Here is a 14,994-nt window from a genome sequence, read left to right on the forward strand (position 1 = left end):
GGGTACCGAATTCGGTACTTTTTAAGGTACCGACCGAATTCCATAGTACCGACCGAGCACCAATTCACGTCTTTTGAAACGGTGCCTCGTCCTTCATAACGAGAACTTGCCTAGACAGCTGCGCATGCGCAAGAGCGTTATGTCGTCGGTCGCTGCGAGCGAGTTGTAAACAGAGCAGCATGGTAGAAAGAACACACGCTAAAGCTTGGGTCCACTTCACTAAATGTGATGGGTAACTGGGTGATGATGAAACCAGCGACAACGATCTAAGTGAGACATCCTCATCTTAATCTGCTCTGGTAGGTAAATAAAATGTTTAAGATAACGTTAGCTTGATTTGTTTGCTTCCGTTCAGCTAATGGTGCGTTCGCTTTCTCCTCAGAACTCCAAATTTCCGACTAGAAGAACATGAACGCGCTCTAAAGTTTGGCTTCACTTTACTAAATGCGACGGGTGATTGGGTGAAGATGAAACCAGCGACAACGATCTAAGTGTGAGGCATCATCGTTTTAATCTGCTCCAGCAGCTAAATAAACTGTTTAAGATAACGTTAGCTTAATATGTTAGCTTCCATTGCCGCCATTGTTATCAGCTAATGGTGCGTTCGCTTTCTCCTCGGAAATTCTAACTTCCCAGTAGGAAAAATCAAATGAAATAGGATGGCAAAAGGAATGAAGATACACAGTAAATTTAGTTCACAGTAAAGATGTTTGCTTCAGTTTAATTATCAGCTTATAAAACTACAAGGACGATGTTAAAATACAAACAGTTGTATGTTATTTATCGTGATATTTATCAAATATGGTTATATATTGAGAAAAATATATATTTAATTATAAAAGAGAATTAAAATATTAAACACTCAAAAGTATCTCAAATTGGTACCGTTAAGTACCGGTATCGATTCCTAGGTACCGTGAATTAGTACCGAATCGATTCAAATGACAAAGGTACCCTTCCCTACTTTACAAAGAATCCGCACGTCCTTTATTCAGCGTCATGGAGTCGAGATTTCAGATCTAAAACCTGCCGACTCATCCTGGCTACTTAAAACAAAACTGCATCTGACCAAACCACGAGATGGTTGGCCGTGAATGCCTCACACCAACCGCCACCTGGAGGTGGTGGAACGAGCTAAAGCTCGATCCAGACTCTTTTGTGCCACGAGTTAAAAAGCCCAAATCCTGCAGAAGAGCTGAGAATAGAACAATCCTGTTGTAATGATCCATCAGAACATGAATGAATGTCTGCAGACCTCGGCGAAGGGAAGCGGCATCGTTAAGAAAAGGTCAAAGTTCCTCCTCAAAGTAACCAATGAGACACGACCGCGCTGCTTCAATCTGAAGACCCACTCCAACGAAAATTGTGTTTTTTCTGTTTTTGACATACTTTTGAGGCCTTTTTGTTATACTACAGGGCACATCTAAAGAAATTTAAGCTCAAAATTGTATTTCTGAGTATTTCTGCATTCAAACTGCTGAATCAGCAGCAGATGCCTAAAACTGACTGGGTTTATGATGTCGCAACCCCAGTGGGTGGAGCCCAAAGTCTACTCGGCCCTGCCCCCTCAGGTTCTGAGTAGGGATGCACCGATACCGATACTGGTATGTGGTAGAAGTATCGGCAATCGGTATCGGGAAGTACTCAGATCCAAGTATCGGTATCGTATCGGTTTGGAAAAAAGTGGTATCGCTGCATCCCTAGTTCTGAGGAGTATAATCAACATTCAAAAGTCAAATGGATGGATAACTCGGATGCAGAGGACCTGAGTTCAAATCCAGGTTTGCACATAAGACATTTTGGCTCGGTAGTCAAAATGTATTTATTTTTTTACAATAATACATCCATACAGTAATAAGATGCCCAAATTTTAATTAACGTCAAAAAGAGACGTGTTGAAAGACGTCTGTTCAACTGTTATTTTGGAACTATTTTTCAACCGTGACGGGACGTCGTTTCAACGGTCATCAAACGTCTGAACGTTTGCTGGGATCATGAATCTGCGGGACAGTAATGCCGGTGCTTCATGCTGTAGCCGCTGTTTGTTAACCCAACCTTATTTCAGCTGTGTCAATGGTAATGCGTTTCACACGGGCAGGTTTAAGGCAGCTCTGGAGGCAAAGGTTCAACCCGGTACTAGCAAGGTGTACCTAATAAAGTGGCCAGTGAGTGTGTATGTAAAGCAGGGGTCACAACAGGACGCTGCAGCGCTCGGCACGCCTCCTCCTCCTGAGCAGAACTGTACTGCGTGTGGTTCGGGACTCTTTCCTGGAAAAAGAGGGTGAAGCCCGGGTGACTCCGAGTAGGTCGCATCGCCGCGGCAACCCCGAGTTTGTTTCACGCCGCGTAATTCTGGCGCAGCTCCAGGATGATGCTGCTGCTGCTGAGCAGGCAGCCAGCACAAACTCCAAAATTTTCTAAACTATCTAGCCCAGCCTTGGATCGAACCCAGGTCCTCTGCGTGTTAAGTCAGGCGCCTTACAAGAGTGTCCCCGTCCTCGGCTCCGCCCACAACCCAGGTGAATGAGCTTCTGCCTCTACGTAGAAACTAAGTACAAGAAAACAGCCCAGGTTTTGTAATTTTAGCTAAAAACTGCATTGAGAACTATTTTAAAACAGCTAAAAAAGATTATTAGAGTGTGTGTTTAAGTTTATTTTATTTTTCACACACTGCTTCTCAGTTTTGGTTTGTTTTAAAGTTAAATACACAAATTATTTGAATTTTACGAGTGAAAAAGCATTGAAATACCTTAAAATAACTATTAATCACTTCATAGTGTTACAAGAAGGTCCAGCTGTGTGGGACAAACGTGAAGAGAGGATGGATGACTGCAGGAATTCACACGTGAGCTGCTGCAAACGCACATCTCACCCAGAGGCACTAAAATGCTCTCAGCTGCTCAGGGACGAAGGACGGCGGCGGCAGCAAACCGTTTACGAGACAGAACTGACTGATTCAGATACGGTTTCTTTGCAAATGCAACAAAAATAAAAGCTGCAAAAACTGAAGTTGGTTCATATTTTTAGAATAGGGCTGCACGATATTAGGAAAACCTGCGATATTCGATAATGATTAATATTGCGATGACGATATTACTTGCGATAAATAAAAAATTAACTCAGGAACAAAAACAATAAAAAATAATGAAATAAAATAATCATAAAAATGAGAAAAGCTAAAGATGTGAGGAAAGGGAAAAAGAAAATGAACAAGAAAAGGCGATCAATGGATCCTGGGAAAAGCAGAACTAAGCTAAATCGGGTGTTTGCTAACCATCAAAATTAAGTGTCGTCGGCCTCGGGGGCAGGCATCTAACCTATGAGAACTTATGAGAACCCACCCATTGGCCAAATGGGTGAAGAGCTCTATTTGATTTGTTAAAAAAACATCATGCTTCTGTTGGGTATTTTTTTAATTGTACCTTTTTTGAGGCCTAAAAGATGCCCAATTTGTGTTATTAACACTTCATGAATCTCTGTGTTTGCCAACTGTGGCTGTTCATGAAAGGTTGAGCAGAGAAGCTTGTTTGCAGTCAAGGATGTTGATTCCAACCAAACCTCTGTACCTCTGTAACCTGAGAAGGCCCCGCCTTCTCCATCCTTTGCTAAATAAAACCCCTGGCTAACTGAGAATACATGGGAGTGGCGTGGGGAAGCCTCGGAGGAGGTTCCTCTGCGTTAACTCTCCATATTTTGGGGACTCAGGGTAAAATGTCTTCCTTGTTCTCATGAGTGTTTATTTCAGGTTCCAGGGTTATGGAGATTAAATATTACCCAACATTTTGGTGGAGAATGCGGGTAGGCAGAGCTGGTGAGCTGAAGGCTGGAGCAGAGTGGGGGCTGGGTTTCCGACCAGCTCTCGCATGACGGTTCACGGACATTACGAATAATAATAACCTTCTCTCTCTCTCTGTGTGTGTCGTCATTTAAGGTAATATGGGATAAATGAAAAATTACCTATCAGCTTCCATTTGATTTAATGCATTATGTGTAGCAAACATTTGAGCTGACCATTCAATGCGATATTTATCTGTTCTGTGCGATATGCATATTGTGCATGCTGATATCGTGATAACGATATATTTACGATATATTGTGCAGCCCTATTTTAGAATAAAAATTTTTGGGTGCATTTTATAAAAGCTTCGGAGTTTGTGCAAAAACAAACTCACAAGCTGCCACGCTTAAATGCTTTTCCTGCTCTGAATAAATAAAGAACAAAGCAGCTTCCAGGACCCAGCGAGGAAGACTCCGTGCTGCGTTCAGGTGCAGCTCACCTGTTGCTGATGCATTCCTTGAGCTCTGTGGTCCAGGAGCTGACCTGCTGGTCATTGTCCGTCTCAAATATCAGACTACCTCGGCTAACCTGCGGGGGACAGAGAGGCTTACAGACCCACAAGAGGACATTTTCACCGAGACGGGAGAGTTGGGCTGAAAACCAGCGCACCTTTAAAACAAACGTGTTGAGGTTGTCGGGCATCTCCAGTCGGTTGCAGCGACGGACTTCCTGGATATCAGAGCACGGAGTTGTCAGTTTGGGACTGGATGACTAGAAAACACACAAAAATCAGACATTTACTTTCATCGAGTGTTTTAAAACTAAAGCACAGAACGTGAGTAAAAGAAAGTTGAACCAAAGTGAGAAACACCAGTCTGGATGCTGTTAATAGGGGAAAATCTGCGTTTTATTTAATCAATCATCAGATGGGAACGCATTTGGTTTAATCAAATGTTGCTTTATTTGGATAAAAATTCAGTTTGAGGCTAGAGATGAGAACGGAGATGGACTGATGTGGGTTTCTAACGGTGACGGCCGATGTGTGCTGCCGGTGTCGGTACAGGATCGGCTCGGGGTCCTTCGACTGCCGATGACGTCACATGACTGCAAATCTACTCGGCTTTCACACACACGTTTTGGAAAGACATCAGCAGTTTTGTTAATAAATTCTTGTTTGTTAACACCTAAATATTTTCTTTATAATTGTAATTTGTTAATAAAACACCATATTATCTTTGTTTTGTAAAGAATGTGAAACTGCATAAAACCAACATCGGACTGACACAAAATACAACAGTTCTTATATGTGAAGCCATGTCTGTTTGTATTAATGTGGAGTTCGTCTGTAAATTTCTTTAGTTGTTATTTAAATACATTCTTTGACTCTAAATATTGCTTGGTGTCTTTCAATAAAGTTCTTATATTTTATTTTGCCCCATTTCATCAACATCAAGAGCTTTTGAGGGTCACCGTTTATCATTTGCTTATATTTTACATTTCCTTTAGAAATTCAAACACATTTTCTCCAAAAAGTGTCGATTTTTGGACTACAGGACTACAACCGCTAAGACTACGACCGCAAATTTGTTCTGACCAATCAAAATCATAACGTGATTACGTCACTTCCGTAAGCTTCATGTCCAGCCAATCGACTACTTTGACGTCATCGGCAGTCGAAGGACCCCGAGCCGATCCTGCACCAACACCAGTGTTTTCATGGCCGCTACCTTTTCCACCATATCTGCATGCCGACACATCTCTGATAACATCAGTGGAGGCGCAACATTTCTGAGCTGAACCAGACTTTTATTTTAACTCTTGAATCTAAATTTTGTGCAAAAAATAAAATTGTGAATCAAACAAATCAATAAACCGACCGAGGTGGATAAAAATAAATGTCGGTTAACAAAAATGTTCGAGCCTTTATTAAGCAGGAACGTAAACCTTTAAATCAAACTGGGCAGCAGAACCAGGCTGCCCGCGGATGTGCCCGACTTTAATTCAGCTCTTCATTTGTCTTTTTGATTTTAATGACCTTCTATTGTTTTGGGTTTTATTCTCTTAAATTCCATTTGATTGTTTTGGTGATAGATAAAATGGTAAATGGGCTATTTTTGTATAGCGCCTTCTTGGGGTTCTATAACCCCCCAAGGCGCTTTGCAGCACAGTCAGTCATTCACCCATTCACATGCTGGTAATGATGAGCTACCATGTAGCCACAGCTGTCCTGGGGCGTGTTGACAGAAGCCAGACGGCCGACTACCACCATCAGGCACAGTGGGTTAAGCGTCTCGCTCGAGGACACAAAAGCAGCATTCTCTGCTGGGAGCCAGGATCAAACCTGCAACCTTCTGGACAACCCGCTCTACCACATGTAACGTCCAGAAATGGTCCGTTTCCACCTACAGATTGACCTGCATGCCATCGGTCGTCTGCAGACATAAATTCCATTCTCTAAAGTGGATTTTTCATCCTAGCTTCCAACAAACCCAGAAGGATACCGCAGCCTTGTTGGCATTTCAGGAGGAACAAGATGTCAGGATGTGCTCCCAAACAAAGCCTTCTTTTGACAACACCGCAGGATTGCTCACTCTCTGAATTAGGGCTGCAGCTATCGAATATTTTTGTAATCGAGTACTCTATCGAATATTTTATCGATTAATCGAGTACTCTAATAAATTACCCTTTTGCGTTTGTAAACCATTATATCAAATAGCATGTTATAAAATATGAAAGATCTCTTAAAATGAGCAAGCAGTTGCCAGTTATTCTTCAAGTTTTATTCAAAATTAGTTTTCAAACCATCAGCATTTCAACTTTACTTTACAGTAAACAAATGCGAGCGGCTGCGGCCCAAACAGAACCAGAACCGCTCACGGCGCATGCGCAAACATGGCTCGCCAGCTATTTCCCTATTAACACACGTCCGTTTTAATTTCTACTCTTTTTTTCTCACACTAACAAGGATTGTCGAGAAAGCATGTTTGCCGTGATTTTGTTAAATTACACTGATCACACAACACTTATTTACTTTCTTTCCTTTTCCTCCGCCACTCTCATAAATACCCGTGTCCTCCTGCAGCAATCCCGAGGGACAACGGACGTCAATAACAACACAGTAAAAACTCCGACGTGTTGTAAAAACTGTTATTTTTAGCACATTTTAAGTCCGACGTGTTGCTACCAGACATACGGTGTGAGCTGAAACTGAGTGCTACAAACGAAAAAGTCGCACAGTGTCTGCAGAATATATAGAAATACAGGCTAAATGCATTATCTTGTAGAGGCTCCGAGTCCGCTTGCAGAAGTGACATTTACATGTGGATGTTTCCTGGTCAGGTGCTGCAGCATCGAGGAATGTGGTGTTGTGGTAGGCTACATCCATTTTACAGTATTTACACTGGACTACGTTATCACAGCTTATTGGTCATAAGTAAAGGTAATATATTAAACTTAAAAGCAACAACGTTTACCCTCTACACACACAAACAACTACTGCCCCACCTGGTGCTTCATAAAAGACTGTACCCACTTACTGCAGCGGCACATCGACTCACATCGGTCTATCCCCATCATCTCTGTCTTTTTTTGGTCAGATTTGCAGGGAAAGTCTAAAAATTATAATTAAGGTTTTAGTGGTTTCTCTGCTCCAACTCACTAGATTCAGTGGTTGAATCACCTGTGCAGCAGCATCAGGCTCTGCAGAAGCCTGCTCATTACCTGCTGATTGATATCAGAGTTTATGTTTATTTGTTTGGCAGACGCTTTTACCCAAAGCGACTTACAGTTTATAACCTTTAGGGCATGTTGTGATCTGTGGGGGAAACCGGAGTACCCGGAGGAAACTCACGCATGCATGGGGAGAACACGCAACTCCACGCAGAAAGGCCGCAGCAGAGTTTCAAACCTGCAACCTTCAAAATCCCCCCCTCCCTCCTCCAGGACTAGGATTGGGCACCCCTGATCTAAAGACTCAGGAACCCTTGGCAGGTGTTTTGGACTAATCAGCTGATTATAGTGTGACACTTAGTATTCAGAGTCTAGAATACTACTTAAACCTTTTCACAATATTCTAATTGTCTGAGATTTTGAATGTGTTTTTTTATAAGCTGTAAAGCATAAACATCACAGTTAAAGGCTTGAACCATCTACCCCCCACCACCAAAAAAAAAAAAGAGAAAAACGGGAAAAATCTTAAACTGTCTCCAGATACTTTATTTTTTAATCTCCTCCTAACCTAAAACCTTGTGTCTGATAACATACATACATTTAATTTACTAGCAGTTGGTGTGACTGACGCAAACCTACACAAACAGAGCACAGAGAAACGCTGAGGGGTCAAACACAAGCAGGAAAGCAGAACTGGGGGGGGGGGGGGGGGGGGGGGGACGTCAGCAAAACGGAAACAGATGAGAGACAAGACATGCTGGGTGTGACAGGACGGGGGAGACGAACTCCAAGGCTTTGTGCTCCGTATGAGTTTGATTCTATGTGACAGTGTGTGAGCCTGAGGAATGTGTGCTAATCCCACACACACACACACACACACACACACACACACACACACACACACACACACACACACACACACACACACACGTGTCTAATTTTATCAATAAGACAAAATGCAGAAATGAGGGGATGTGAGTCATCTGGTGAATTTCTGAGTCAATGACTGATGAAGTGTCGACGTCGTCTTCCTCCGCTTATCCGGGTCCGGGTCGCGGGGGCAGCATCCCAACTAGGGAGCTCCAGACCGTCCTCCCCCCGGCCACCTCCACCAGCTCCTCCGGCAGGACCCCAAGGCGTTCCCGGACCAGATTGGAGATGTAACCTCTCCAACGTGTCCTGGGTCGACCCGGGGGCCTCCTGCCGGCAGGACATGCCCGAAACACCTCCCCAGGGAGGCGTCCAGGAGGCATCCTGACCAGATGCCCAAACCACCTCAACTGACTCCTTTCGATCCGGAGGAGCAGCGGTTCTACTCCGAGTCCCCCCCGAATGTCCGAGCTCCTCACCCTATCTCTAAGGCTGAGCCCGGCCACCCTACGGAGGAAACTCATTTCGGCCGCTTGTATCCGCGATCTCGTTCTTTCGGTCATTACCCAAAGTTCATGACCATAGGTGAGGATTGGGACGTAGATCGACCGGTAAATCGAGAGCCTGGCTTTCTGGCTCAGCTCCCTCTTCACCACGACAGATCGGCTCAGCGTCCGCATCACTGCAGACGCCGAACCAATCCGCCTGTCGATCTCCCGATCCCTCCTACCCTCACTCGTGAACAAGACCCTGAGATACTTAAACTCCTCCACTTGAGGTAGGACCTCTCCCCGACCCGGAGTTGGCAAGCCACCCTTTTCCGGTCGAGAAGAAGTGAAAGAGGAAAATATTGCTGCAGCAGCTAAATCTGAGCCCATGCTGTTCAGAGAAAAGTGTGCTTGTTTAGATTCTAGCTAAAACTAAAGATACATAAACAAACAAAACAAATATATATATATACATTATTTGTAAAAAGATAGAGAGACCAAAGTGTGAAGATAAATAGTTCCAGGAAAACTGGACTTTCCTAAAAACTGATGTTGTTGTTGCTCTGATTTAAAAAGCTCCTAGTTTTAAAGCAGTTGTGTTAACAGCACTCTGCAGAGGGCGTTATGCAACAACGTAAGGTCTCTGGGTGCCTTCTGCTGCCGTTATCATCCCGTTAAACAGCAGCAGCACAACCTCAGCTCTGACCATTTTAAGTGACATTTTTTCAGCAGAGAAGTCCCAGCTGCAGCCACGTTTCTTCTCAAAGCTTCTCCTGCTGCGTGAAAGCTAATGAGCTCAGCTGCTCCTGATCCGGTTGTGAGAACATGAACGGGTTCATGACCAGCAGGGGCATCTTTGAGTCGATGGAAGAGAAAAGTGAGAGCTGCAGCAGACACCTGGATGGTTGAGACACAACACAACCGGCCCGCTGAAGTAGTCTCCCACTGAAATAAAGATCTTTGATAGCACCACTCCGATTTAAATGCGCTGCAGGTTTTGGTGTATTGGACGGGTAACTGGCTGATCAGCCGTGTGCTTGATGCATAATGTGGAGGTTCCTCCAGCCATTTCTCAGTGTTAGTATTATTTAAATATTTTTTTCCACACGCTGGTTTATTATTTCATTTTGTTGCAATATTGTAAGATGTTTACTAATGGTAAATGGTAAATGGCCTGTATTTGATATAGCGCCTTCTAGAGTCCTGGAACCCCCCAAGGCGCTTTACAACACAATCAGTCATTCACCCATTCACACACACATTCACACACTGGTGGGGATGAGCTACGATGTAGCCACAGCTGCCCTGGGGCGCACTGACAGAGGCGAGGCTGCCGAGCACTGGCGCCACCGGTCCCTCCGACCACCACCAGCAGGCAACGTGGGTTAAGTATCTTGCCCAAGGACACAACGACAGCGACAGACTGAGCGGGGCTCGAACCTGCAACCTTCCGATTACGGGGCGAGCGCTTAACTCCTGTGCCACCGTCGCCCACTAATGGGTGCACACATTTAGTAATTTATCTTATACATAGTTTATGTGATCATTAACTATTTTCATTTGTATTCTGAGATTGGATGAACTGGCAGAGAGGGGACACGCCCAGTGTAACTCCATGCAGGAAGTGGAACATTCCATCTGGCTCCTGGAAGCAGGGGACTTGATAATGAAGAAACCAGAAACCAGATGTTCTGAAGCTCTAATTGAGTTTACCAGATTTTGTTAGGATGTATTAGTTAAACTTTTTTTTGTGGTAGTTATACTTTGTTGACTTAGTTTCCTAAGTTTATTTACTGTTTGTCTTAGTGTTTCCCCTGTCTCTCCCCTCCTCGTTGTCTGTAGGCTAGCCTGTGTGTATAAATTCCAATGTGTGTCTCAGTTTTAGAGAGTCTTGCTTGTTACTTTTAGTTAAGGTTATTTTTGTGGCCGTTTTTTCCTGTGGGCCCGTTTTTGTTAATTATTTATGAAATAAATGGAGAAGATATTCTTTTTATACCATTTTCCTGGAGTTTTATTGCTCGGTCCCTGACACATAACAAACGCATCGAGTGGCCATAAAATCAAAGCAAATGCAAAATGAATCAGAAAAGAAACAACTTATTATCCATGAAAGATAAACGGAAACAAAAACAAACTAAAATTTAATTAAATGATCACAAAATTCAGCATATAAACTGTAAAACGCGCTGTTAAAGATAAGAACAGAGGTGCTGAAAAAAATCAATTCAAGTCTGAATCGGGATTCTTATTTATAAAGATTCAGAATCGATTCACAAAGGTTCAGAATCGATTCCATGAACTCAAATATTTGGCATGTTACAGGTTTGAGATGCACTTTTTTGGTCTTTGTTAGGAGAGTCAGTACTCTGTTTACTTTTGTGGTCCCATAAATTGGGATGATTTATGTTTGAATCTGCTGATAAGAGGGCGCTTGAATGTCATTTTTTCCATACTCAGATATTTGTGATATTCTCATATTTATTTTCTAAGTTGATAAATGAGTACTCAGGATTACTCATGTAACTTATTTCTACACATACTTGAAAAGTATTTGACTGTATTACTTTCAAAGCTACTGTTAGGTAAATACAGATTTGTTATATTTTACAAGGAGGAGCAAAACCTGTCATCTTTTAAAAGGGACTATAAGGAAGTTTGACAGCCAAAACATGTATAGAAATAATAAATGTCTTCTTCATACATTCTCCTGCAATGCCCTGGTCCTGTAGAATGAGCCCTGGCATTTTTACTGTGATTGCCTGTTTTTCTGTAAAATCACAGAAAAAGAGAGATGCTCGGGTCGAGCAGGCTGCTTCATGCGCGTTCACGCTCAGGCATCGCCCTTAGCATTTGCTATCCGTAGCTTTAGCAGCAGAGAGAGAGGCAGTGCCACTTTGTCGCTGTTCCTAACGTCTAGTGACAAAGCTAGCTACATTTCTGAGGACCCTTAGCTACTTTCTGTAGAACTTTCTTCTAGATATTTCCTGCTAATTAGCAACAAAATAGCCATTTTTGCTCTGAACCGTTCTTTGGTTTGACGTTGTTTCAGCTGTCATCAAGGATATAAAAGTTACAGATACTGTGAATGTTACTAGAGTGTAACTCACCTTGTAAGATGTCTGACTCTCATGCAGAAGACCTGGGTTTGATTCTGGGTGTGAACATAGTTTATTTAGAGTTTCTTTTTTACATTAATGGTATATTTTTTACAGTAAGATGCCCAAATTTTTATTTGAGACTCGCCGAACGGCATTGAATTCACAGATAAAAAAGATGTGGGTTCAACTTTCATTTTGGAACAATTTTTCAAGCAAGGGAAGGGAATGATCTGAGCATGCAGGAGGACTGACCCATCATAAACCTCTGTCGGCTGTGCTGAAGAGAAAGGTACAGAACCAAATTATTTAATTGATTAGCTGCGCGTTCTCCTGTCCTCCGGGCCACACACACACACACACACACACACACACACACACACACACACACACACACGACTGTCTCAGCTGTTATTTTCATTAAGGAGTGTGCACGTACAGCATGCACACCTCATGCACGTGCAGCATGCACACCTCATGCACGTGCAGCATGCACACCTCATGCACGTGCAGCATGCACACCTCATGCACGTACAACATGCACACCTCATGCACGTACAGCATGCACACCTCATGCACGTGCAGCATGCACACCTCATGCATGAGCTTACATTTGAAGCTACCGTTATGCGTTAGGCCTGAGAGGCGATCAGCGAGCATAAAAATTTCAAACTTCTTTACAGTCCCTTTAAATTGTATGTTTCTGACTTTAAATCGGCTTTAGGTATTTCGGCCGAAACCAATAGATCTAGCAGGACAGAAAGTTAGTGTTTATTAACTCCGATCAGTTAAATCAGAATGGTTCTAACATTTGTACAACTTTTGACGCTTTAGTTTTACTTTTAAATCTAAACAGATGACTAACAAAACCTGGTATGATGGTAATAGTTGTTGCCCCCAGAATCATCTTCATTATTACTGGGTGTAACGTTAACCTGATGGCGACCTGTCGTGGAAAAGATGTGAAATTGACTTTTCAGTTTTCACTCCAACATCCTTTCAGATTGACTCAACTTTCACCATTCTGTGTCAACATCAAACACAAACAAACACAATATGGCGAATGTGAAACACAGATACACAACCATGACGACACAACCTACATCCTGGTTTGTGAATTCTTAAAGGAGGCATTTTTTAAAAGTTGTAATAGTTCTATGATTTATAAAATACACATTCAGGAAGTTCGTTTCACCAAATCTCTCCCACATGATGCGATTTCAGCTGTTTTATTCTAGACATTTTCAGTACCTTCCAGAATGAGCCATTTCAGGGCTCTGTCACTTAAAGAAAACAAGCTGGAGCTGGCCACGCCCACCCATCCTCCTCTCAGGCTGCTATAAGATGAGAAGCTCAGATATCTGGGAGGGGCTCAGAGTAGAGCAGCTGCTCCTCTAGCAGCAGCTTTCTTGCAGGTAAGAGGTGGCACGATGCAAATTTCCCCATTTGTGATGTAGCAAATGGGAACTTTTGAAACAGCTTGTTTTAGACACACAACTCCTAATACCAAAATTAGACAGAAAACGGATGAATATTTATTTTTCTTTTCACATTTGGAGTGTTTAGAGAGGCAGTAGCGACCCACATGGCAGCACTAAAGGATGCACATTGTCTCCTTTTTTATGTTAGCATCACAAGCTAATCTAACATGGCACAGTTAGCTTAAGCAATATTTCCTGATGCATTATTCTATGAGTCAGACACATCTTGGACACAGCTAAACAGATCTTTTAAATATTTTGTGACCTTTTTCAGACATATAAATACATTTAAAATATTTTATTATTAACTGGAACATTTTTGCATTGATTGGGGATTCACTGAAATTAAAATTATTAATTTTTTCCACTTTCTATAAAAGAATGAACTGAAAATGTTTGTTAATCTAGAAAACACTGAGAAATATTGCTGCCTAAACAAAAGCAGTGAGATAAAGCTGAAGGAACTAATGCTGCTGCAGCGACGCAGGTTTGTGGAGCAGCAGGAGCGGCAGACTGCGGCGCACAAACAAGAGACGCGTCCACAGATGAAACCTCTCACCCACACAGTCACAAACACATCTACAGCTCAACAGCACATGCCCACACACGGGTGACACACAGGATGTTTGGAGTCCAAAACGATCTTCCCAGGGTCCCTTTCTCAAGGCCGTCACCACGGCAACTGACTGACACTCAACATTCCTCTATCCCTCCGAGGGTCATCGAAGCCAGTGATGTCCTGGGTGCACGGTTGTGTGAATGTGTGTGTGTTGGGCTGACACAAGACCCTGCAGGGTTTCCCGACTGATCTCTGGAGAGATTTCATTTTGGAAACTGTGCGTGAAGTTAACCGACGCAAACACACACACACACACTCGGAAGTTATAAAGACTGAGCGCCACCCATGAGAGGGGCCGTGACCTCGATCACAGTAACCAACACATCTGTCTGTACTTCCCCTGGTTGCAGGCTGGGATCGGTTGCTTTTTTTGTGCTCCAGGTTTAAATGATGCTTGTGTTATGGCATGAAACTGTAAAATAAATTTTGAGAAACCAAAAATCAAGAAAAAGAACCAAAAATCCTGATACCAGTGATTCTTGTCTCGTTCAGAGCTCCATTGCTGTTAACAAACCACAGCAGCCATGTCTGAATTCAGATTTAGGAACAAATATGACAGTAGTTTCCTCTAGAGCTGGGACAGCTAAAGCAAACCTCACATTTTGCATCCTTTTGTGCTGCCATGTGGGTCTCTGTTGCCTCTCCAAACACTCAGAACATTGAAAAAAAAGTTCATCTTTTTTCTCCACGTGTTGGTTTTAGGAGTTAAGTGCCTCAAACCAATTGTTTCAAAAAGTCCCTGTTTGTGACATCACAAATGGGGAAAGTAAAATAGAACCTCCTCTCACATGAAAGAGAGAGAGAGCTGCTGCTGCTGCTGAGGGAGCAGCAGCTCTACTCTGGCCTCCCCTGAGATATCAGAGCTTCTCAGCTTATAGCAGCCTGAGCAGGCGATGGGTGGGCGTGGCCATCTCCATTTCATTTTGTTAAAGTGGCTCATTCTGGAAGGTACTGAAACAGTCAAAAATTAAAATTGCGTTATGTGAGAAGAATG

At 42.9% G+C, this 14,994-nt stretch overlaps 1 protein-coding gene across 3 annotated transcripts in view; it reads right to left on the reverse strand.

Annotated features, from left to right (window-relative positions):
- Nucleotides 1-14,994, reverse strand: part of sh2b3 (SH2B adaptor protein 3) — a 78,526-nt gene that overhangs the window by 4,049 nt on the left and 59,483 nt on the right. For all 3 annotated transcript variants that reach the window (XM_015972929.3, XM_054731588.2, XM_070546165.1), the window contains exons 3-4: nucleotides 4,448-4,549; nucleotides 4,278-4,366 (exon numbers count right to left, since the gene is read on the reverse strand). In XM_015972929.3, coding sequence (XP_015828415.3) covers nucleotides 4,278-4,366; nucleotides 4,448-4,549 — 191 coding nt within the window. The remainder of the gene's footprint in view (nucleotides 1-4,277; nucleotides 4,367-4,447; nucleotides 4,550-14,994) is intronic.

Source organism: Nothobranchius furzeri, chromosome 17 (genome assembly GCF_043380555.1).
Source record: "Nothobranchius furzeri strain GRZ-AD chromosome 17, NfurGRZ-RIMD1, whole genome shotgun sequence".
Lineage (NCBI taxonomy): Eukaryota > Metazoa > Chordata > Actinopteri > Cyprinodontiformes > Nothobranchiidae > Nothobranchius > Nothobranchius furzeri.